Genomic DNA, 25,723 nt, shown 5'->3' on the forward strand with positions numbered 1-25,723 from the left:
GATAGATAAGGGGATTTGCTAACTGTATTCTGCAAAAAGGACTCTGAAGACAGCCTAGATTCAGAGGGGAGAATGGAAAAATTTTGGTAACTAAATCATCTGAATAACCCAAGCACGATCAGAATAGTTTCTGTCCAAGCAGCATTTGTGGAATCAGGTCCAATGCTGGGCACATCGGGGTGGGGCAGATTGTGTAAAAATGAACAAGACACAGTCTTTGTTTAATTCACAGTTAGGGCCCTAATGCTCACTTCATTTCCATCATTTATCCCGCACAAAATAGAGATTATGCAGGTAATCTGCTTTCTTTTGTATTCTAATTTCCCTGAGAGACTCAGTGGGGCAGGCTCTGGAGCTAGACTGCCCTGGGTCTCAGTTTGATGGCAGGAGAGAAGTCTATCCTACCTTAGAAACCCAAAGAAGCCACTGGTTCCCAGCTCCGTGCGTCCTTCAGGAGGAGGGGGATCGTTTTGCTGCAGTGGTGGGATAATCTTCCCTGCTCGGCTGTCCCCCCACTTAGAATCTGCAAGGAAAACACTCAGGCAAGGAAAAGGTGTCAGTCCTCAGGCTACTTTTATGTGAGCAGGAGAAGGCAGGACACCGAGCATGAGCCCAGGGCAGCCTCAAACCAGGATTATTCGAAGCCAGGTGAACTGCTTGTCCTGACCTTCCCAATTTCATCTCAGCTCAGTAAGATGCTAGTCTGACCTTGGAGTATTTTCAAAGTCAGGACCCTGAGATTTTTTTTTTTTTTAATTTATTTTTGGCTGTGTTGGGTCTTCGTTGCTGCGTGGGCTTTTCTCCAGTTGCGGGGAGCAGGGGCTACTCTTCGTTGCAGTGTGCAGGCTTCTCTTGTTGTGGAGCATGGGCTCTAGGCGCGTGGGCTTCAGTAGTTGTGGCTTGTGGGCCCTAGAGCGCAGGCTTAGTAGTTGTGGTGCATGGGCTTAGCTGCTCCGTGGCATGTGGGATCTTCCTGGATCAGGGTTTGAACCCGTGTCCCCTGCATTGGCAGGCGGATTCTTAACCACTGCACCACCAGGGAAGCCCTGCCCCTGAGATTTTTACACTGCTCAAATCCTAGACACCTACCATGGCTGGTGTATCTACATATGGAATGACAACTTACTGAAGAACTTACTTGCTCACAGGACTGCATCTGTGATAACTGCATCCATACCGAATCCGCATGCTGAGTGAAAGATCAGCAAGTTGAAAGGGCGATACCTCAACATGCATTCCCAGACCTTGCCAAGCATCTACCTGCACCTTCAATATTAACACTAGTGCCCCAAAGGGAAGAGGAGGAGAGACAGGTTCCCAGAGATTGTTCTCCAGGATAGAAAAGTGAAATATATTCCTCCCAACTTTTCTGTAAAACTTATCACACAATATGGAAATGTCCTGAAACTGTGGGAGCATCAGTTTCACCATCAGAAGCACAAGGACATGCATTGCCTCCTTCACTCCTTCTGGGAACTGAGGGGGCTTCTATTACTCAAGAGCCTCCCCCCAGACTGAAGCGTAGCCAACAAGCACCTCCACAGGAGCCAGGTACATCACCCACTGAGCGTGTCCAGACTCGGAGCTCTGTGCTGCTCTGCTCATCAGATGACTAAAGAGGACAGGTTGATTATTAGAGGAGAAAGCGTAGGAATTTCCCAGAACCTACCCTGGTCCTGAATATCAGTGATATCAAATGCTGGGGTCTCTTGCCGTTCCTGCTGGGTTTTTCTTTCTCTGTTCTGATAAAAAGACCAAGAAAAGTCTTAAACTTTACTCCTTTACAGCTTGGTGGTCTGAATGCTGTTTGCTGGTAAGGTGATATCACATCAGTGCTGGGGCCTGCCTTCTGACGGCCCAGGCAGGTTCTATTTTTCCTTCTATAGGACTGTCCTTTTCCCATATCAGCTTCCCAAACACTGTCTCACTAAAATCATAATATTTAAGAGCCAAGAACAAACCAAGCTGGGTATACCTTATCATTCCATGTTTCTGAGTGCCAACTATTGCCAAGGACAGAATATTGAGGTTTCAGAAGTCAGGAGGACATTTACTTTACCTTGGAGAAAAGTATAATCTATGTGGTAAAAGTGACGTATAAACTAAATATTCTAAGTCAGTGTGATAAGACTACTCCATCAGTCTATATACAGTGCTGTGGTTACTGAGGAGGACATGAATAGAGTGGGTAGTGGTTAGTCAAGGAAGACTTCACAGGGAAAGTGTTATTTAAATGGGGCCTTGGTGGATGGCATCAAGGGGTCAGAGAGAGCAGGGCATTCCAGAAAGGGACATGATGTACAAGGGCACATTGCCGTTAACATGTAAATATGATCAACATGGCTAGAGCCAGGGCAGCAGACACATGACTATGGCATAAGCAATCTTATTATTTCTGTCTACTGCTCTGTAGACCTTCCTTTGTACTTTGAAGGGGACATCCTACAACCTGGTTCCAAGCGTAAGATATTCTAGGAGACACCCTGGTAGCCAGAAACATGGTTGATATATTTCCTTTGAGAATCTCTGCCAACTGGCCACTTCCCTCACCCAGGCACAACCTGAGGGCTTGACTGCCCTGCAGTGCTGGGGAGTTCCTTGAACCATTTTGCTGGTGAAGAATTCTCTCTCTCTCTTTTTGCTTTTGCCATGCTGCGCGGCATGTGGGATCTTAGTTCCCCAACAAGGGATTGAACCCATGCCTGCTGAAGTGGAAGCACACGTTCTCAACCACTAGACCGCCAGGGAAGTCCCGCTGGTAAAGAATTCTATAGCAAGGGTGTATCTAGGAGGCAGAGGCACAGCAATCCCAGGAAAGTTAGGACAGATCCCCCATCCTAAGCATAAGCTGATATTTCTGTTAAGCTATTCCACAAACCCCTCAAATCCCAGACCACATAGGCAGCCACCGAAATCATACTCCTATAAAAGTGAAAGGTAACTCTGGGGAGGAAGGAGACTATCTCTTATCTCTTCCAGAAGGGTGGAGATGAAATTTAGAGGGCCCAGATCTGATTTCTAGCTTGAGGGAATGATTCTCGAAAACTTACTATGGTAAGGTATGGAAACTATGGTTTGGGGTTTAAGCACTGCTGCATTGGCCCTAATGGAAGCATCTACTAAGGCTGGTAGTGGGGATGAGAAGGGCAAAGGCAGAGGTATAGCCTACCTCTGAACCAGGGGAAAGTTCCCTCATAAGGCAGCCTTTGTGCTCTCCTGAAATCTTGATAGAGGTTTCCTCAGGCAAATGCTGTTAAGAGAGGAAAACCATTATAGCCTGAACTAAGACTGAGGGTACCATCTAGGACACCCAACAACACATAATACCCTGAAAACCTGAGGCAAGGTTGTCCGCTGTATATTCAGGGTCAGATCTGCTTAGAAGTGCAGTTCAAGCAGAGGCTTGAAAAAAAAGCTACGTGCACGGCAGTCCGTTTCACTTCTGGTCCATTCATCTGCTCTCTCCCATTTTTTATCTTTTTAAAGTCTGGATCGCTAGATCTGGGGGCTAAAGTAACAAAGGGAATGAGTCTGTCCTTCCGTCCCATTCTCCTCAAAACACCTCTTATGAAGCAGAGACCTTATTCAGGTATATGTTGTATTCTTCGAAGCTTTCCCTGCACAGGCTCCCCATGTGTACAGATCCGCACAATCCCCACTGACTGTGTTTCTAAACCGTAACTTCCCCTAAAGGGAAGAGAAGATATTAGGCATTGGACCATAGGAGTAAATTCAATTCTTCCAGCTCAAGTGACTTACACTAAGAGTCCCTGTGATCACTTTAATTTAGGAGAAGTCTGCTCTCTGGGAACAGGGTCTACAATGGAAACTGCTTGGGCTTTGAGTCAAAATCAATAAACATGTTCTTTTTTTTTTTTTTTTTTTTTTTTTGCTCAGAGTTTTTTCTAAACCCAGTATCAGGTTGAAAAGGTAATTATGTTGAGTAAGAAACTGGGTTCTTAAGGGAGATGATGTGTCAAACTAAGAATAGGAAGGTACAAAGGGTAGAGAGTGAGGGAAATGTTCCTTTAATAGTAATTATCTTGGTTGTATAAAGTGTCTTTGTTCTCCAGAGCTTCATGTACTCTTCTTGTACTTTCTAATTTCTTCTTCTTCCCTCTCTAAAGGATGAGAGTACAGAAGAGGGAAACCATCTGCTTTAAATCACTCCATGGGCCAGCTGGCCATGGGCACAACAGGGCTCTGTGCCCTGTCCCCGCCACAGAGGCAGAGGTCTTCATCTTTAAGGGTTCACTCTACTCCAACTAAATGCTAAGCTCCTGGAAAAAAACTAGGTTTTATATGTTTGGGTGCATCCCAGCACCTAAAACAATGCCTTGCTAACAGGAGACAGAATTGTTTAGAAATGAAAATCACTTCACTTTTCTACTTTAAAATGTTTTAGGGAATTCCTGTGATCTTGAAGGTGGCTTTAAAGCCTTTTAGGATCCAGCCCATGCTGACCTCTCCAGTGACATTTCTCAGCACTGTACTCTAAGCGCCAGGTGCCTTGGCTTCCAGTCACCAAAAGCACTGTACTCTCTCCTCTTAGCCTTAGTTCTTTGAGCTACTCTGAGCTACTCTGGGAACTCTCTTTCACACCACTTGGTCTGAATGAGGTTCTCCTTTGTGGTCCCTTTGTACCCCGTGCTTCCTTTATTCCTGCACATAGCACATTTATCAGTAATGTCTGCCCAGCTTTACACTTTTGGCATTTTTCGGGAAGAGTGTGTGTGATAGCTCTAGTACTTGGCACATAGGAGTCACTCAATAAATGTTTGTGGAATGAATGTATATGTAAATGTTTGTTCGATAACTGATCATGTTATAGATCCTGGGAAGGTGAGGGAGGTGAGTTGGGAATGTTTGAATACCTAAGGTCAGAGCTGCTTTGGAGCGATGGCAGAGAAGTAAGAAAAGTCACAAATAACAGCTATTTCAAGAAAAAGGGCACTATTTTAGAGATTGCTATGGAAAAGGAGTCCTGAAATGGAGGAGTAGTAGATGTATGAATGTCTAAATGGAGAGCAGACCTCACAAAATGAAATCAAATATTATTAGGGCCGGACCATCACTGCTCTAAATGAAGTTTTCTCTTACCAGTATCCTGTGCTGACATATATCTATTTTGTCTGTAAAAACTAGATGTTCCCATACAGATGAACTGGTTTGCTGGGCAGAAATAGAGACACAGATGTAGAGAACAAACGTATGGACACCAAGGGGGGAAAGTGATGGTGGGGGGGTGGGGGGGATGAACTGGGAGATTGGGATTGGCATATATACACTAATATGTATAAAATAGATAACTAATAAGAACCTGCTGTATAAAAAATAAATAAAATAAAATTCAAAATTTCAAAACAAAAACAAAAACAAAAAACAGGATGTTCCCAGACTGAGTCTAGTGCAGATGAAGGCAAAAAGTTTTCTAAAAAAAATTCTAAACTGGATCCCACCTCAATTCAACAGATCCATTTTCTTTTTCAGCTGCAGAGTATAAGAAAGCAGCTTTTTTTAAGCTAAGAGAAGACCTTTTAACAAAAGGATTCATCAATGTGTGTATTATGCAGCTACATTTAGGACAGGTTGTGGCGAGGGTGGAATGGTTGAAAGCTGTTCTGCAGATGGTGAAACGTGAGAATGAGTCCAGTGAATTCAGTCTGTACTAAGGATCAAGATGTGCTGGTAACAGGAATCCTGACTTGTAATTGAGCAGAAATAGCCAAGAGTCTCAAAGTCTCCAGGTAACAGGAATCCTGACTTGTAATTGAGCAGAAATAGCCAAGAGTCTCGAAGTCTCCATTTTGGTGCTTACCCTCATGGTTTCCATAGGGGCCTTCTTTTTGCTGAGCCCTTGACTGGAAGTCCCCTTCTTGGGCCTGAGGTGGGAGAAAAAAGCCCAGGAAGTGTTACTGGCAGCAGCAACATCACCACATTCAAGCAAATGTGGCCCAGATGAATATTTCAGCAGGTTGGCTATTTTTATGCCACTCCTGGCCTGCAGAATAAATCGTGTGGCCAAACTCTCTCTGGGTGGTGCTTTAATTCACAGTAGAATCACAATTTGAGACATTTTGGGATCTAGGGGTTGAGAAAGGGAAAATGTGATTGACAGCAGGTATCAGATTTTGAAATACTTGGTTGTGCATCAAAATACAGAGAAAGGGAAGATGTGAGGCCTCATCTCCATGGATAATTCAGTCAAATGGAACTGACCAAAGCTTCATACCTCCAAGTACCCTCACATCCCACCTGGCTGGTAAAGGAATTTCCTAATTCTTCACCGATGTGTGCATTTGGAGGGTGTAGGGGTCAGCTCCTTCATGGTCTACCCTCACTGCTCCTGTATGTCTTGGGGCCCACACAGTACCAGGAAAAGAACAGCTGCTTTCTGTGAAACTGGGCTGAAAGCGCTTTGGGCTGGGAGCAAACCACACCTTGGATTATCCCAGCATCTCTCTCTGGGTGCTAACATGAACAACTGAATTGTCTTACTGATTCATTCTGTCCCTGACAGAGAATCAAAAGAAGAAAATCAGTAGCCTCTACAACAGCAACTTCAACACGCTAAGCGTTGTGCTCAACACTCCCCCTAATTCGCAGCATCTCACCCTGTAATTGATGCACATCCTGTTGCAGACATTTATGTTTCAGCCTGGACTACCTCTTAGGGTAGACTTCCAAAAGCTTACTACTAACCGGGTAAAATAAGATTATATTTTATTCATTCTCACTCTTTTGAGAAACCCTCAAAAGAGGGTTTCTCTATGTTCTTGGATAATATTTTGGGACTTCATCTCTTGTGCCTTCTGTGTTTTCCTATAGTACGACCATAGTAAGTACTCACTGAATATTTGTTGGATTCAACTGTACAGATATGTTTACATTTCCTCTCAGTCTTCATCTTTTTTTTCTGGCTGTGCCATGCGGCTTGTGGGATCTTAGTTCCCCAACCAGGGATCAAACCTGTGCCCCCTGCGGTGGAAGCACAGTCTTAATCACTGGACTGCTAGGGAATTCCCTCAGTCTTCATCTTGATGAACAGAAGAATTCTACTTTGCTGAGGAAGGGACCGTGTTCCAATTACACTGCAAACATCAACTTGCTTCCTTCTCTTAGTCCACCCACTAGAATAGGCAGGCCTGAATGAAGCCCTGAGACAGAGAGTGACACACTCAAGGACAAGATCAACCAGCAGCAACAGCTGGCAAAGCCTAACTAGGATGCAGGATTTAGCCCCTCTGCCAAAACCACTGACCTGTCCAGCCCTGGCCAGGCTGGGGAGCTGGGCACTTCTGCGTGTTTTCGTTTCCTCATCGTGGCTTCTGCTGCTTTCCTCTCTGCCAGGACCTTTAGAGAGGAACCACACTTCCTGTGACTCTTCCTTTCCCAGAGTTGCTCATATGAGGGCACAGTGAAGAGAACTCCCCATCTTTAAATTGCCAAAGGCAACTTTTAACACCAGCTTTGCAAGTAAGGATAGACAGTCTCAGAAATCTAGCCAAGGGGAAATAGAGTCTCACGTATACAATTCTGTTTGGGCTTGGGCAACAACCAAGGGGCATAAAAGACGAGACAAGAGCAGGACTTTTGGGACAACAGAAGGCAATAAAGGCAATTTTCATTTCTTACAGAAAAGGCAAACTTACCAACCCAAGAGGACTGCTGTTTATTGGTTTTCCTGCAACAGAAAATTTGAATGTCATAATGGATCAAGACTTTCTGACTACCACTGACATCTTAGAACTGGTCCGAGACAAAACTTTGGTGCGTGCCCTTTTCCCTACTGCCCGGTACCACTTTTCCCACAAATACTGTGTCCTCAAACTTTCCTCCCTTATTTTAGAACTACTGTCATCTACAAGCTAAAAATAGTTTGATTCGTACTATATTCTAACTATATGTCACTTAAAAGGGGATGATCCCTATTATGAAAGAAAAAAAGTGGAACTTGCAGCAGCTGTGACAAATGAATTGAGGAGATATTTTGAGGTAAGGCCTTTGTACCTTTTTTCAAATCAAACTGGCAGGTGTCTCCTTATCCCTGTATTTGTAAAAATAGTGGTGGCCCCCAGAGATTAAAAATTGGGAGATATCTTTAAGATACTACTAAAGTGAAAGTCATTAAATACTGTAAAATGGAGGAATTATTAATATAATAAGTATCTTTCATTGAGTGATCATTCTAAGTCACACTGTACTTTCCATCTTCCAGTATTTATACATTTAACCTTTTTAACAACTCATTGAGATAGGTACTATTATCTATTTTTCACCATTTCACAAAGGTGGCATAGAAAGACTGAGTAATTAATCTAAGGTCACAGAGCCATTAAGTGGCAAAGCCACCAAGATTTGAAGCAGGCAGTCTAGTTTGGAGCACATGTTCCTGACTTCTGCACTGTCAGTGTTGGCGCCCAATCTGGCTGACTGTTTCACCATATCCAGCTTGCACTGCTAACCCATGGATGTTCAACCTTCCCTTTTTTCTTCTCCACCACCTACACTTCTATCATTCTACTTACCAGTTGACAGGTTTTCATGAAACCATTTCATCTCCACGTACAGAGTGAAAACAAATGGATAAGGGACCAAGACAATCTCTCTGTGTTTGAATTTCAGGTGGGACACTCTCTCCCATTTGCTTTTATCTGGGAAATGTGCTAAGGAGTGAGGAAAGAAGCCAGTACGAATCCCTGAGTACTATTTTAGGGAAAAGACTCCCTCTGGTATCCCTGACCTACCCTCCAAACTGCCTATGGGTTTGCTGCTTCCATTTGAATCTACAGTGTGAATTGTAGTTCATCTCCACCCAGTAAAGAAAGGATACAGGGAAATACAATGAAGTGTTCTGTAGCAAATGGCTGCAGATCATCCAGGTTTCCCAAGACCACACGAATAGAATCCTGAAAAAAAAAATTGAAATGACTTTAATACTGTCTAATCTCAGCCAATCTATCTATTTATCCTTATCACTGCTCTTCACATACTCTATATGTTTTTAAAGTTGAACTACTTGCTGTTCCCTGAATATGCCTTCTGCTTCTCTATTTCTATGCTCTTTCCTGAAATACCCTTTCAACCCATCAGTATATGGCCAAATTCGACCTATCCTTTTATGATACAGTTCAAAAGCCATCTCCTCCAGAAAGTTTTCCCTGATTTCCCAAGTTTTATTAACTATTAGTCTCAAATTTCACAGTAGTTAGCTTTGGGCCTTTCCTATATTCCCTGTACTTTTTTTTTTTTTTTTTCTGTCATGCCCTGTGGCTTGCAGGACCTTAGTTCCCTGATTAGGGAGTGAACCCTGGCCCCGGCAGTGAAAGGGCTGCGTCCTAACCACTGGACTGCCAGGGAATTCCCTCCGTGTACATATTTTTATTTTCCTTACTGAGAAATCTTCTTGAAGTAGAATATACACTTGATGTATCTTAGCATCCCTTCTATGGTGTCTACCATTAGTGGATGAAGCATAACAGGTCCTCAACAAATATATACTGGATTAGTGAATAATATTGGTATTTATTTACATATACTTATTTTGCTTTTGCTTAAGTCAAATCTTTTCTTCTACTCTCTTTAAATCTGAATTGATTAGTCTCTAATTAACCTATGCTTATTAGTATACACTAATTAAACAATTGGTATCATGAAAAGACTACTAAATTTCTATGGGAAAAAAATCTGAATTTCAGTCTCAGTTTTGTCATTTCATCTCTCTAAGCCTCATTTTCCTCATATTTGGGCTCAGAAAATGGAAACTGTGTCATGTTCATCTTTGTATGATCTCTATTAGCATAGTATCTAGATTATAATTTTAATAGCTAGTATTTATTGAGTAATCACTATGGCAAATATTTTTGTTTTTAGACATATTAATGAATTTAACACTCATAAAACCTTATAAGATAAACACTTCTATTATCCCCATTTTACCCATGAGGAAACTAAGACAAAGAGGTAAAATGACTCATGGAAGGCTACACAGGTAGTAATGATGGGGTTAAGATATGAACCCAGGCAGTGGGGCTCCAGAGCTTACACTCCTAACCATTAGACTAAACTGCCTATCAATAAATGTTTTCGAAATGAGTGAAAAAGGATGATAACATCTGCCTCAGAACTAATCAGAGTAAGAAAAAGAACATATAAAAAGCATTTCAGAAACTTTAAATATGATTATAAATGGTTATAAGTGCTCTCTAGCTACTCTTAGTTGAACTACTGTGTGGCAGGCATTGCATACATCTATTTCTAATCCTCACCACAACCTTGAAAACTGATATTATTTATCAATCTCACTGACAGGTAAGGAAACAGACTCAGAGAAGGCAGACAAATTTCCCAAAGTCACACTGTGAAGGCAGAACTAAAGTTCAAATACAGGTTTCACTGGCTCTAAAGTCTAAGCTCTCTTCACTCTACTATGCTGCCTTGAGCTTTTCTCTGCCCATATTAAGTGAAGCAAAGTGAAGTAACTTCTGCTCTACTCATAATTAAAATAAGCAGAAAACTGTCATGGTCCTATATTAAAATAACTGTTATTTATAATGATGCCTCTGAAGTCCTCAAAGATCCTAATGTATCTTACAACACACAGCTGAAGAGCCACAGGTACCTTTAAGACTTTGGTTTCACAGAGTTTTATGTTTGTGTATGTAATTATATTCAAATTATTTGAAATGTGGCAACATATGTCTTCATAAATCACAACAGTCATAGATCACTCAGTTGTGAAGTTAGAAGAGAATACGCTAGTTTAAAACTCTCATTTTATGAATGAGGCAATTAAGACCCAGAGAGATAAATGATTTGCCAAGGCTCACACAGCTAATTAGTGGTTCAGCCAGGACTGGAATCAGGGCCATCCCCCAGAACTCTAATTTCTTTTCCAATGCTTTCACCAATCTGCGAATTTGCCCACCTTCTCTGTCTTCTTCTTGTGGGAGAATCTAAAGCTAGAGGAGCTGGGTAGCAAAGGAATGAAAATGAAGTGGGAATAAAGCAATTGCAAATGTTTCCAATTAAAATGAAGACACAGCAGCCTTGTCTGTGTATTTACAGTTGAGTTTCCTGAACGTCAAGTACCAGGCAGTGGTTGGGATGGTGAGGTTTCCCAGAGCCCTGGAAGGCTGCAGTCCTCCGGAAGCTTTCTCTATGCCAGCTGCCACAAAAGAGAGCTGCCCATGGCTGGGAACTCTAGTGGAAACAAAATAACTCTCAGCCTCAAAGGTGCTGACACTTCAACTAGGAGAATTGAGAAAGACTATAGGCTTTAATTTCCCTGAAAAAACAGTAAAGTTTCTTTGCAGAGGAAATGTGGCAGGGAGAAGCCAAGTAATCAAGTGGAGGTTGTGACTCAGTTTGCAGGAAATAACTGAAATCTGAATATGGACGCATCCTCAGTTCAAAGAATAACATTCCCAGAAGTTGTCTGCTTTTTTCCCTACCTCTAGCTCCTGGACGATGACTTCCTTGTTTTCTACCTCTTCCCCTCTAGAAGGTAAACAGACAAGAGATGAGTAAGCCAAGAAGAAAAGCTCTGGAGAAAACAGACTCTAGTAGAGCAAAAATGAAATTTCCATTGAGCTAAGGAAACATAACTAAATAACAATTGTGTGTGCTGACCCAGTGCTCAAGGGAAGAAGTGATCACCTAGGTGGTGTGGTCTGAGAATTGGTACAAGGCTGTACCAAAATATCTTCTCCATTAACCCACCAAGACCTGAAATTTCCACTGTGAAAGTTAATAATTTGTTAGACCAGTTGTACAAGTGCAGTCTGTGGACCTCTAGGGGTCCTCAAGACCCTTTCAAGGAGTCTCCAAGGGCAAACTAGTTTCATAATAATAGTAAGATGTTATTTGCCTTTTTCACTATGTTAACATTTGTAATGTGTAGTGCAAAATCAGTGGTGGGCAAAATTGCTGGTGCCTCAGCACAAATCTAGCCAGTTATGCTAAACTGTACTAGCAGTTGTAGTCATTTTTACCACCACACAGGAAGAAAAATCCAGTTTCATTTAATATCCTAGAGGAAGCAGTGAAAAATTAATAATTCTATAAATCTCAACCCTTGAGTACATATCTTTTTAATATTATGTGATAAAACAGGAAGTATGCATAAAGCATTTCTGCTGCATACCAGAAGATGATGGTTGTCTTGAGAAAAAGCACCTGTACAACTGTTTTAAGTTGCAAACTGAACCACTTGCTTTTTCATGATATTTTACTTGAATGATCAGCTGACAGATAAACTATGATTGTTATTCAGACTTGGGAATGTGACAGACATTTTCTCAAAAATGAACAGTGAGCTTACCAATTTAAGGAAAACAACTGACAGTATTTGTTGTCAAGGATAAATTTTGGGATTTCAAGCAAAATTTTGAATTTTGGAGAACTTCTATCCACCACTGTGGGGTTGACAGCTTCTAAATACTTAGACATTTTTCTGACAAGTTTGGTAGTGATATTAGCAAATATGATTTTTTGATATTATATAATGAAATGTGTTGACATCTGAACAATCTGCATAAGCCAGTGAACCAATATTTTCCAAACAACCAACGAAACACTTCAGGTTACAAAATCAAGTGGCCTCGCTGCACAGCTTGTGGGATCTTAGTTCCCTGACCAGGGATTAGACCCGGCCCTGGCAGGAAAGTGCTGAGTCCTATCCACTCAGGGAATTCCCACAGATACATTTCTATTTAGGTCTCCTTTAATTTCACTCAGAAATATAATTTCACTCAGAAATATATTTTTTTGTAGTTTTCAGTGTGCAAATCTTGCACCTCATTTGTTAAATTTATTGCTAAATATTTTTTCTTTTTGATATTATTATAAAGAAAATTGTTTTCTTAATTTTCTTTGCAGAGTGTTTGTTGCTAGTATATATAAATCAACTGATGTTGATTTATTTATTTATTTATAACTTTGCTGAATTCATTGATAAGGTCTAACAATTTTTTGTTAGTTTGTGTGGATTCTTTAGGTTTTTCCACATGTAAGATCATGTCGGGAATTCCCTGGAGGTCCAGTGGTTAGGACTCTGTGCTTTCACTGCTGAGGGCGTGGGTTCAATCTCTAGTCAGGGAACTAAGATCCCACAAAGCCACATAGCACAGCCAGAAAAGAAAAAAAAAAAAAAGACCATGTCATCTGCAAACAGAAGTTTCACTTCTTCCTTTCCAATTTGTATGCATTTTATTTCTTTTTCTTGACTAATTGCTCTGGCTAGAACTCCAGTACTATGTTGAGTAGAAGTGATGAAAGTGAGCATCCTTATCTTGTTCCTGATCTTAAGGAAAAAGTTTAAGTTTTTCACCACTGAGCATGATGTTAGCTGTGGGTTTTTCATATATGGCCTTTATGTTGGGAAAGTTCCCTTCTATTCCTAGTTTGAGTATTTTTATCATGAAAGGGTGCTGGGTTTGGTCAAATGCCTTTTCTGTGTCAACTGAGATGATCATGTGTTTTTTTCTCGCTTTTTTCTAATAATGTGGTGTATTATGTTGATTGATTTTTGTATTTAAACTATCCTTGCATTCCTGGGGTAAGTCCTGGGAATAAACAATGTCAATCTTCTCATTAATTTTTCAAAAATATAGTTATTTTAGGGCTTCCATGGTGGCACAGTGGTTGAGAATATGCCTGCCAATGCAGGGGACACGGGTTCATGCCCAGCCGCTCCACGGCATGTGGGATCTTCCCGGACCGGGGCATGAACCCGTGTCCCCTGCATCGGCAGGCGGACTCTCAACCACTGCGCCACCAGGGAAGCCCCTGTTTCAATTTTATATGATGAATATTGACAGGTATAATCCTCTAATCAAAAACTCTTTGCGATCCTCAATTTTAAGAGTGCAAAGGGGTCCTGAGATAAAAAAATTTGAGAACCACTGCCCCAAAGGTATGCCATTGCTAATTTTAAAACTTATATGAATAATAAATATATAGAACACAAAATACCTGGGAAAGAGTCCTACAAGGTGCTGCTTCAGCCAGTCTCCTGGACTAGGTGAAGGCAGAGAAGGAATGACCTGTGGGAAGGTACTAACCTGTGTTTGCAAAGACTACCCTCCTGGTTTTAAAATTACCTGATGTTGTTGCCATATCTAATTTTGAATTTATACACATTGGGTCCTGCATGAAGAAACCTCGTCTCCGGAAATGGGTAGGTGAAAGGTTTTAAACTCATTGCTTCCAAACAATAACCTAAAGAAAATAGAAATATTAGAGAATTATTAAAAAGCTAAATATGGTTCCTTATGTAAGGAAGGAAAGAGAGCCTGCCTAATCTGTAGCATCTCTTCATCAGTATAATGTCCAATTCTCAGTGTCACTGCCTATGTCCCAGGCTCAGTTCTGATATTAATTACCTGGACCATTTCCCCACCTGCATGGGGAGGATACATGATATTCTGGGACAATCTCTATACTTGAAGTCAAAAGACCTGAGCTGAAGTTTTGCTGTTTACCTTATGACCTTGTGCAAATTACTTCTCTTCCATGAGACTAATGATACTAACATCTGATGACTAACAGTGTTTTTGTTAGGATTAAATCTATCTCCCAAATATCTCTTGAAACTGTTCTTGTCCCTTGCCCCCACTTTCCCTGGAACCTATGTCAAGGTGAAGAGGGCTCAAATCAAATAATGAAACAAAGGATGCACCAATAAGAGGCACAATTGGGAACACTTCTGCTATTAATTTTAGATGAAGTTTAGGAATTAGCACACCTCCCTGCTACAGCCAATGCAGTAAATAAGGATGTATACTAATGTTTTCCAGTGTTGCCAAGGAATGCCTTCTCTTCCCTACCTCTCAACTACTCTTCTTCCTCACCACTTATGAGAGTGCCTTGTGCCATAAGAGTGCCCACTCTTCTCCTAGTACTTACTAGTTTTATTTTTCCTATTCCAGAATCTCTGCTCACTTAAGGTCCTCTCTGCTGGAAACTCAGGAGAGGAAGAAATGGAAAAAGAAGTATGGCATGTCTCTTCTACTCCAAGAGAGCATTTGATATGCACTCAGAAGTAAGAATCAAGCACACTGTGATTTTCTAAGTCACTAGGACTTTTCTATGCCTCTTTTCATTTGTAGAGATAATAAACCCTGTACTTTCTGTCTCTTCATATGGAAGTTTAAATAATAAACAATGAGAATAAAATGTCCACAGTTCCTAGGACCAAATCTACCTATATACAATGCAAGGTATTGATTTCAGAGGCAGCTGAGATGGGGTAAATAGAACAGGCACAAAGTAAGAATAATTTGTGTTTTAATCTCAGCTCCATTGTCCCTACCTAGTTTCTCTGGGCCTTGGTTTTCTTGTTGATATTTATACAATAATAACAACTTATTTATACAACAACTAACAACAACTTTTTGTAATACCCTATTCTAAGTGCCTTATAAATATATCTCACTTAATCCTCACAAAAAGCCTCTGAAATAAGTAGTCTAAATTTGATAGATTAGGAAATTGAGGCACTGAGAGATGAAGTAACTTTCTCATGGCTATGAATGTTGGAATTGGGATTCAAACTGAGGCAGTGTAAATCCAGACTTGATGGTCTTAATCACTTTTCCTGGGGTTATTAGGAAGAAAAAAATGAGATAATGAATATAAAATCATTTTGTAAGTACTAAAATATTATACACACAAAAAGGACTATTTTCATTATTCTTTCCTTCATATTACCCTGATTCCACGTCTACTCAGCAGGGAGAACTCTAGTATGGTAGAATCAGAAGATCTATGTGCCCAAAGAATGAAATTTCCCACAATTTCCAAAGCTTAAGTCTGGGGCTGCCAGTAAAGAGATATCCCAGTGTCTGATCTTGGCTGCTTGGGATTAGAATCACAGGAGGCTGGAACCAGAGCCCGAGACTATTTAGACTAGAACTATAGTCAAAAGCGAAAAGAAATAGTTGGTGCCAACTGCAAAGTTACCAGAGAGGAAATACCGTTCATATCCTGAGAAAAACTTGCAGATTCCCCATGTCCTAGGCATGGCAGGAAACTACGCCAGATTTGATGGTGTTTTTGGTCCTAAATGACTTTACTAAGTAAGCGGGGAGTCCACTTGGTAAAACTTAGGGTGCTGTCACAAAAATTGAACCCTTAATTATTCAGAGTGTTCTTCAAAAATGCAGTCACCTTTCCCCACAGACTGAGGACTGGGGGCATCAGAGCAAAGGAAATGAAGAACATTTGCTGGAAATGACGATCCAGAGAGGAAACTTCATGTGCTGTGCCACAGCTGGATGGCTGAAAGAAGTAAAAACAACCCTCTTCTAGCTGAGGCCTGTTCCTGTTAATTGCTGGCTGCCTGCTTCAGAAACAAACACCACACACTAATTACCCTATTTGAAAATAAAGATTAGACAGCACAATCCCAAACAACCACATAGTAGTAGTGGTTCAAAGATGAGGACTGCAGTCATGGTGACACTGTCCCAGGGACTATCATTAAGTTGATGAGATCTTGCAGATGAAGGGTTAGACTCTCAACCAATTTTAGGTGATCATAAAACATGATGCCTTTAAAACAAAAGAAGTTATAGGCAATATGGTATAGTGGGAAAGACACAGGATTTGGAATTGGAGGACCAAGGCTTGAGTCTTAGCTCTGCGTCTTATCAGTCATTAAACCCTGATCAAGTCACTTAGTCTTTTCATTTCTCAGTTTCTACAATTATAAATGGGGATTACATCTACCCCCAGAATTGTTGTGAGGATTAAATGAGATAAAGCTGTAAAAAGCACTTCAAGAGAAGAAAACTGATTAGTTTAATAGCAGTACAAAATCTGACAAATCTCAATTAAGACTCTTTCCTTGAAAATCCCCAGTAATAGATTTAAATGACACATAGGCACTGATGTTAGAAAGGGAAAGATGTTTTTAAGGTTTTAGTAATTTGTCTCACGTAAAGAAACATCTGGGTCAATGCATAGAACCTGAAGCAAGGCTGAATGTGATATGAGGATAATGATATTGACTATTGAAGCTGAAGGAGAAGATCATACAGAAGAACTGTCACTAAATATATCTGGTGATATTTGATGGGAGAACCCTCCACAGTGTTAAAGAATAAAAAAGCTTTCATAAGCATTTAATAAAAATACATTTACTGAGCGGATCTAACATGTCAGGCCCTCACACCATTAATGAGTGTGGGCAAAAAAATAGGGAAATCCCACTGATGCTATGAATCCAACACCCAAGTTTTAGAACTGAGTTTGAGGACAGATGCTCAGCTTCTCCTTCTACCTTGAAAAGTCCCTGGCTAGTTTCAGAGGTCTGTTTGCCTTTGCTGAAGTAGATCCAGACTCTCTGAAAATCTATATTCCTAATGAGATTCACGCTTGCCTATGGCTGGAAGTGCCTTTCATTTTAGAGGGGACCAAAAGAAAGTGAATTCATCAAAGAAGGAAATGACTCCTATAGGTCACATAACTCGGTATGGAACCAGGATTAGCACCCCTGAGATTGTTGACTCCTTTAGCCCATACATTTTCTATTATAACACATTGACTGGTCATTTTATTAAACTGTAACCCTGGTCACTCTCATAACTCTGGATGACTCAAGGCAAACTCAGTTTAGGTACAAAGGCATCAAGCCAAAATGGAAGATTTCCTGATTAAAGCTTCTTAGGGTTATATCTTGGGGTGCAGGGGTTACAGTCACATGTTTGTCTTCAAGCTCTATTTGCAAAAGGAACTATTCTCAGTTTCCTCACTTGCAGGGTGATTAGGATGATTAATGAAATAATGCATGTATAATTGCTTATTGTAGTGTTCCATACACTCAATAAAGAATAGCCTTTTTGGACTTCCCTGGTGGCACAGTGGTTAAGAATCCGCCTGCCAATGCAGGGGAAACAGGTTCTAGCCCTGCTCCTGGAAGATCCCACATGCCACGGAGCAACTAAGCCCGTGCGCCACAACTAATGAGCCTGCGCTCTAGAGCCCACAAGCCACAACTACTGAGCCCATGTACCATGACTACTGAAGCCTGCGGGCCTAGAGCCCATGCTCCACAACAAGAGAAGCCACCGCAATGAGAAACCCATGCACAACAAAAAGTAGCCCCTGCTCGCTACAACTAGAGAAAGTCCACGCGCAGCAACGAAGACCCAATGCAACCAAAAATAAATAAATAAAAATAAAATAAAATTTAAAAATTTAAAAAATAGCCTTTTTAAAAAACATCTTCATTGGAGTATAATTGCTTTACAGTGTTGTGTTAGCTTCTGCTGTATAACAAAGTGAATCAGCTATATGCATACGTATATCCCCATATCCTCTCTCTCTTGCATCTCCCTCCTACCCTCATCCCACAAGAATAGCAATTTTTTTAATGTGTCAATATTTTCTCACATTGATAAGCAGTTACTATTTTCTATTACTTTAAAAAAAAATTTTTAATTTATTTTTGGCTGCATTGAGCCTTCGTTGCTGTGCGCAGGCTTTCTCCAGTTGCGGCGAGCGGGGGCTACTCTTTGTTGCAGTGCGCGGGCTTCTCATTGCAGTGGCTTCTCTTTTTGCAGAGCACAGACTCTACACGTGCAGGCTTCAGTAGTTGTGGTGCGTGGACTCAGTAGTTGTGGCTTGCGGGCTCTAGAGCATAGGCTCGGTAGTTGTGGCGCACGGGCTTAGTTGTTCCACAGCATGTGGGATCTTCTCAGACCAGGGCTCGAACCTGTGTCCCCTGCATTGGCAAGCAGATTCTTAACCACTGCACCACCAGGGAAGTACCAAGAATAGCATTTTTAAAAACAAAACAAATCCAAGTGTTAAGATACAGGACAGGAAGAGGCTGATCTAAGACTACCCAAGATACTCCCATGCTTATTGATATCATTCTCTTTCTCATTAGATTTCTACCTACTCTTTCTGGTAAGACACAATCTTTAAAACACCACTGGCATTTATTCATAAATGTATTTGCAATTGGAACTGTGTCAGATTTTGTTTTGTTTTGTTTGGGAGGGGAGGAATAACTAAATCTTCTAACAGAGGGGTAGGAAGATGCTCTGAAATGAAATCAAAAGGCCTTAGTGAACAACTCAATAGGCCAGAAAGGAGATTGTCAACCTTTTAAGTTACTCTTTACACCGAAATGGCTCTTCCACTTCCATTTTAACCATCCTAAAAGTTAACAGCAAAACTATCTTTGGTCAGTAGGTCCAGGACTGTACTCCTTATTCTAGAAAAGCAACAGAATGGTATCTCATCTTACCACCTGCCCATTAGTTGTGGCTTGTTACATGATCAACCTATTAGCATTCACATCACACTGAATTCACTGCAGCACTCTAAAAATCCTACTAAACCCAGGAACCTTAAAAGCATTTGGATGTAAAATTGCAGGCAATGAGGGACATTTTATTTTTTGGCTACACGACTGGGTGATTGCCCTGAAGCAGTAAATGTAAGAAAGAAGATTAAAAATGATGAAAAAGCATCAGTAGTTTCACAAGGGCAAATGGTGGAGAGAATATCCTTAGCTAGAGAGAAAGGAACATCTTTTACAATTTTGAGCTATAAACTCTGAGTCCTTGATGTACATATCTCAAGGGTCTTAGTGACAGAAGACAGATATAGGAAAGTATGAAAAGAAAGCTTCTAAAATATAGCTTTGTTCTTGGCATGAAACAATGGCAGATTCTGAAGAAATTGAGTTAATAAAAAACTATATTACTTTTTATATAAAGAGAGCAAATTTCACACAGGAAACCTGCAACATTTTACTGACTTTAATCTAACTCTGGTGAGATACTGGGGAGATAAGAATTGTATTCACTAAGTTTACAAAAAGATTAAACGTGACTTGAGGATATCATCTAATTTGACCAAGGTCACACATCAAGGGCAAGACTAAAACTCAGACATATTGCTAAAGCAAGATAGTCCAGCTGAATTAAGGGTGTCAAGAACATAGTTACCTTATGAGTTAGCCTAGACTCAATATTAGCCTCAATGCTTTATATTTTACCACCTAAGCATAGCTCTAAAATAACAGAATCAGGCATTATTGTTAAGAAACATAAAGCTTGGTACTTTGAAAGATCATCAGACCATAGGGATCTGATGAAAAATAATCTTAAATTTATAAAAGCACTCAGTTTATACAATGCTTTCCAATCCCTATCTCACAAGATTCAAAAACATCTATTGAAATAGGCAGGGAAGATTCAGCTAACTTACACCCCATGCTAACTGCTCTAATTTTTACCTGATTTGATCCTCTCAATCCTAAGTTCACTCAATATTCATTCATTCAGTTCACAAATATCTGCATGCCTCCTATGTTCCAGAAACTTAAGTGCTGGAGATAAAGTGCAGAAGAATAAGAACTTGGTCACTGCCTACAAAGAGCTTAGAAATAATTTTAAGTGTGATGACTGCTACAAAAAAAGGATAGGATGATATAGGAACATGACAGAGAATCCTAACCTAGAATGGAGGTCAGGGAACTCTAAGTGACTCATATCTGAAGGATAAGTATGAGTTGGGGAGACACAAATGGGGAGTGGGTGTGGGGTCTGATGTGGGTACCGGAAATAGCAGATACAAGAGTCCTCAGTTGAAAGAGAGCGTGGTAATTTCAAGAGAGAGAAGTATAGTACTTCAGAACACAGTCGGCAAGAAGGACAGTGCTACAAAATAAGACTACAAAGATAAGCAGTGAGTCAGCACACATTTGAGAGCCTACTATGTATCAGGCATTGTTCTGAGAAGAGTGGGTAACAAGAAAGACATGTTTCCTTGTCTTTCAGAGCTTAGATTTCAGGAGGTTTGGGGAGCAATAATAAACATATAAATAAATAAATGTAATTTGAAGTACTGTAAGTATTATGAAGAAAATAAAACAGGGTTTTGTAGTAGAGAGTGACTGGGAGGCTGCTTTAGCTAGTGTGGCCAGCAAAGGCCTTTCAGAAGAGATCACAACTGGGTTTCCCTGGTGGCGCAGTGGTTGAGAATCCGCCTGCCGATGCAGGAGACACGGGTTCGTGCCCTGGTCCGGGAAGATCCCACATGCCGCGGAGCAACTAAGCCCGTGAGCTATGGCCGCTGAGCCTGTGCGTCCGGAGCCTGTGCTCCGCAACGGGAGAGGCCACAACAGTGAGAGGCCCGCATACCGCAAAAAAAAAAAAAAAAAAAAAAAAAAAAAAAAAAAAAAAAAGAAGAGATCACAACTGAATTAAGGACTTAATGGAAAGTGAAACAACAAAGTCAAGGGGAAAAGCATTCCAAGCAGGAAAAAACAGCAAGCACAGACGTCCTGTGATGATGGGTAGTTTAATACAGAGGTCTTAAACCTTTTTGGCACCAGGGACCGGTTTTGTGGAAGACAATTCTTCCACGGACTGGGGTGGGGGAGAATGGTTGCAGGGTGATTCAAGCACATTAAATTTATTGTGCACTTTATTTCTATTATTATTACATTGTAATATATAACGAAATAATTACACAACTCACCATAATGCTGACAGGAGGCGGAGCTCAGGCAGTAATGTGAGCGATGGGGAGCAGCTGTAAATACAAATGAAGCTTCGCTCACAGGCCTGCTGCTCACCTCCAGCTGTGCGGCCCGGTTCCTAATGGGCCACAGACCACAACCGGTCCGTGGCCTGGGGGTTGGGGAACCCCGGTTTAATGGACAGAAAGGTCAGTGTGACTGGATCACAGAGAATGAAGACAGAGTAGAAAGAAATGAAGTCAGAGAGAGAGGCAGGAGCCAGACCATATAAGGCCTGTAGGTCATTGTAAAGAGTTCAGATTTTATGCTAAGGGTTTTATAAAACGAAGTGAAATTATTTGATTTATGCTTTAGAAATAGCACTCTGATTGCCAAGAAGAAGATGAACTGTAATTAAGAGTACAAGAGTAGGGCTTCCCTGGTGGCGCTGTGGTTGAGAGTCTGCCTGCCGATGCAGGGGACGCGGGTTCGTGCCCCGGTCCGGGAGGATCCCACGTGCCGCGGAGCGGCTGGGCCCGTGAGCCGTGGCCGCTAAGCCTGCGCGTCTGGAGCCTGTGCTCCGCAACGGGAGAGGCCACAACAGTGAGAGGCCCGTGTACCGCAAAAAGAAAAAGAGTACAAGAGTAGAAGCAGGGAGACTAGTTAGGACGATTTGCAGTAGTCCAGCAGAAAGACGCTCCTGATTTGGACTTTGAGGTCTAAGTAGTTAGTATATTTTAGACTGATGGGCTAGATGTGGGAATCATGGATGGCTCTTGATTTTGGCCTCTGCTATTAGAAGGTAATGGTACACACACTTTCCTGAGGTGGAGAAGGATTCTGGAGAAAAAGATTTGCCATTCTCTTTCTGTCCTGTTTTGGTTAAGTGTGAGAGGCCTGTTAGACATCCTAATGGATGTTTCCAGGGGGTGGTCTCCTACTATGCAAGGAATGGAAAGCAGGATAGAACTATAAATGAGTCATCAGTGTTTAGACAGTATTTGAAGCTGTTGGAATGGATGAGATCATCCAGGGAGAAAATACAGATAGAGAAGGGAGGGCCTTCCTTATAGGCCAGGTTATGGACTGCAAAGTCTAGCCTAAGAGAAACAGGACTGCACTGAAGGGCATAATAAAGAGATGACGTGACCACATGTCTGTGGGTTTTAAAAAACAAACAAAACAAAAAACCAAAACAATCTCTCTGACTGTCATGTGGGAAATAACCCAGAACCAGAACAAATGAAAGAGGATCAGCCAGGAGACTCCTGTGGTTCCAGGCAGAGGCGGATAACAGCATGGTCTATCGTGGTGAGTGGAGATGAAGAGAAGTGGACTGGTTTGGAAGATGTCTAGTCATGATTTGGTGACTTCATGCGGTAAGGCAGAAGGACAGATAAGGATAATTGTGAGTTGCTTGAACAAATAATTGAAAAAGTAAAAGTGCCACTTCCAAAAAAAAGGAGCCTTAGAAAGTAAGTTTTTGAGGGGAAGATGTTGATTGAGTCCATCTGAGGACAAGCTCAATTTTAAGGTGCCCATGAGATACCCAAAGAGAGATTCTAGGTAGACTGCTGGCTATTGTGGTAGATTTACTATCTGCAGATGAAGGAACTAAAGTTCAGAGAAGTCCAGGATGTACGGCCGAGTATACCTTTCCCAGATGCCAACATTCAAGGACCGGAGTAGCTGAACAGAGAGATCTGAGTGCCCTGACTCAGACTCAGTCAGGCATCTGAAAGCCAGAAACTCATTTAAATCATTAAGACATGACGTGACAAGACATGTTGAGGTGGGAGACTCGTTTTCAACGCAACTGCTAAGCCTGGGTTAGAGGACGGTTATGGACAGAATGATCATTTGTGTGGGTGGGTTTTGTTTTGTTTTGTTTTTCTTTTTTCAAGAGGGTGCGGTGACGGAGCTTGGGGCCTAAGAAGACTGGATCTCTGCCAGAGGCAGCATTCGTGCTGGGTGTGGTGTGGCGCAAGAACAGCCCCCGGAAAGGGATCTTCGCCTCGGCGCTGCTCACTCGCCCGTGGAAGGGGATGTGGACACAGCTCGCGGCGCCCGCCCGGCTTCCCTCCCTGCCCGCCCGCCACCTCCACAGCCTGCGACCTGTGCGTCAGGCCTGCCGCCCCGACCACGAGGCCCTGCGCTGAGCACAGCGCAGGCGTCGTGTGCACTGGGCTTCCAAAAGGGCCCGGAGGGGCTTCCCTGGTGGCGCAGTGGTTGAGAATCCGCCTGCCGATGCAGGGGACATGGGTTCGTGCCCCGGTCTGGGAAGATTCCACATGCCGCAGAGCGGCTGGGCCCGTGAGCCATGGCCGCTGAGCCTGCGCGTCCGGAGCCTGCGCTCTGCAACGGAGAGGCCCGCATACCGAAAAAACAAACAAACAGAAAAACCAAACAAAAGGGCCCGGAGCTGTGAAGGCTGCCTCAGGGGGCGGCTGTGGAGGGGGGCTGGGGTCTGAAATCTCCCTCAGAGTAAGGCGCCATGCCCACCAGAGCACCAGGCCGGTGCCGGCCGTTACCTCAGACCCAAGGACCTCCCAGGCTTGGCCAGGCTCTTTCTCACAAAGGTTCTTCGTGCCTCCTCAAAGTGGCCTCGGCCGGGGTACCCACTAATAACTGCTCTCTGAAAAAGGGCAGCGCCGACCTCTCACCAAGCCTGGCTGGCTGACTCGACGACTCTCCCGGCCGCTTGCCCGCGCCTCAGTTAAAGCCGCGCTCCGGCCAAGCCCTTGGCGCACGCGCAGCTGCGCTCCAGGGTCACCTGGTGGGCGCGCGCTCCGAGGCCTGGCCGCGGTCTGCGCGTGCGCGCCGCTGCGACAGCGTCCTGGGGTCGCGCGAGGCCAAGACCCGGAGCGGTCCGCGGTCCCACGCGCCCCACCCGCTGGAGCACGGAAGTTCAGCGCCTTTTCGTGGTTCCCGGGCTTGTCCGCCCATTGGTCTTTTCGCACCTACTGCGCGCCTGGCGTGGGTGGGTCCGGTGCAGCCCCTACTGTGTGTGGAGCGTCGTGGGAGCACTTTTCGTACACGCTCGCCTTTAATCCTCACCCCGCTGCTGTACAGCAGTTATTAATATCCCAGTTCTAAAGAGGCTCCAAAACGGGAGCGACTTGTGGACATTCAAGAACTGGAACACTGGGCTTCCCTGGTGGCGCAGTGGTTAAGAATCTGCCTGCCAATACAGGGGACACGGGTTCCAGCCCTGGTCCGGGAAGATCCCACATGCCGCGGAGCAACTAAGCCTGCAAGCCACAACTACTGAGCCTGCGCTCTAGAGCCCCCTAAGCCACAACTACTGAGCCTGCGCTCTAGAGCCCCCTGAGCCACAACTACTGAAGCCCGCGCACCTAGAGCCTGTGCTCCGCAACGAGAAGCCTAAGAACTGGAACACTCAGATGGGTATGGGTCTTTGTGATTCCAAAGCCCAGCACATTCCCATCCACTTCCTTCTGATCAAATTCTGACTAAATTATTAAGCCATTTCGTTGCAGGAAGGTGGACCCCTTCCAGGGCCTGAGAGTGGGCTCTTGTCTAACACTCAGAAATGAATTGTCCGAGGAGACACACGTGCTGACAAAGCAGGAGACTTTATTAGGAAGGGGCGCCCGGGTGGAGAACAGGAGGGTAAGAGAACCCAGGAGGACTGCTCTGTGCCACGTGGCTCGCAGTCTGGGGTGTTATGGTGATGGGATTAGTTGTGCCACCACTAATCTGTTCTCCATCTCCATAATTTTGTCATTTTGAGAATGTTACATAGGGGAATCTTAACAGTAGGTGGCCTTTTGAAATGATCTTTTTCCACTCAGCATAATGCCCTTGAGATCCATCCAAGTTGGTACGTGTCTCTGTAATTCACTCCTTTTTATTGCTGAGTAGTATTCAACGGTATAGATAATTTTCCCCCCGGCTTTTCAAATTTCCTACTGAGCATGAAATATTTTAAGTCTTAGGGAAAAGGAAACATACTTGTGAGAGGAGCAGTGCAGAGAGAAGCAGTTCATGCATTCAAAAAAATTTTGTGTTGAATTAAATAATAGAATTTTAGTCTTGGCGTGCCCTCAGCATTCACCTGGGTAAATTCTTCAGGTTGTAGGAGTCCTCCTTGCAGTATCCTGGCAGGTTTTTGTGCAGCCTCTGTGTGGATGCTCCCAGTAACAGGGAAATCACTACCAGATGAAGCAGCTCATTAAATTGATACAAAATATGCCTTCCTTCCTGGAGCCTGCGCATGAC

At 42.7% G+C, this 25,723-nt stretch overlaps 1 protein-coding gene across 2 annotated transcripts; it reads right to left on the bottom strand.

Annotated features, from left to right (window-relative positions):
• Positions 1 to 405: 405 nt before the first annotated feature.
• On the bottom strand, positions 406 to 24,246 carry MAJIN (membrane anchored junction protein). Of its 2 annotated transcripts, XM_067039411.1 has the most exons (12): positions 24,013 to 24,067; positions 14,103 to 14,220; positions 11,454 to 11,499; positions 8,834 to 8,909; positions 8,529 to 8,654; positions 7,653 to 7,684; positions 7,262 to 7,353; positions 5,819 to 5,882; positions 3,170 to 3,250; positions 1,670 to 1,742; positions 1,139 to 1,189; positions 474 to 523 (listed from the first exon to the last, which is right to left on the bottom strand). In XM_067039411.1, exons 2-11 carry the CDS (start codon positions 14,201 to 14,203, stop codon positions 1,143 to 1,145), a joined length of 738 nt encoding a protein of 245 aa, XP_066895512.1. In that variant the 5' UTR covers positions 14,204 to 14,220; positions 24,013 to 24,067; the 3' UTR covers positions 474 to 523; positions 1,139 to 1,142. The 2 variants fall into 2 exon arrangements, with proteins under 2 accessions (XP_066895513.1, XP_066895512.1); XM_067039412.1 differs by lacking the exon at positions 3,170 to 3,250 and having other exon boundaries at positions 406 to 523; positions 24,013 to 24,246.
• Between the last annotated feature and the right edge of the window lie 1,477 nt (positions 24,247 to 25,723).

The sequence above is a fragment of the Kogia breviceps genome, chromosome 7, assembly GCF_026419965.1.
Source record: "Kogia breviceps isolate mKogBre1 chromosome 7, mKogBre1 haplotype 1, whole genome shotgun sequence".
In the NCBI taxonomy this organism is placed as follows: Eukaryota; Metazoa; Chordata; class Mammalia; order Artiodactyla; family Physeteridae; genus Kogia; species Kogia breviceps.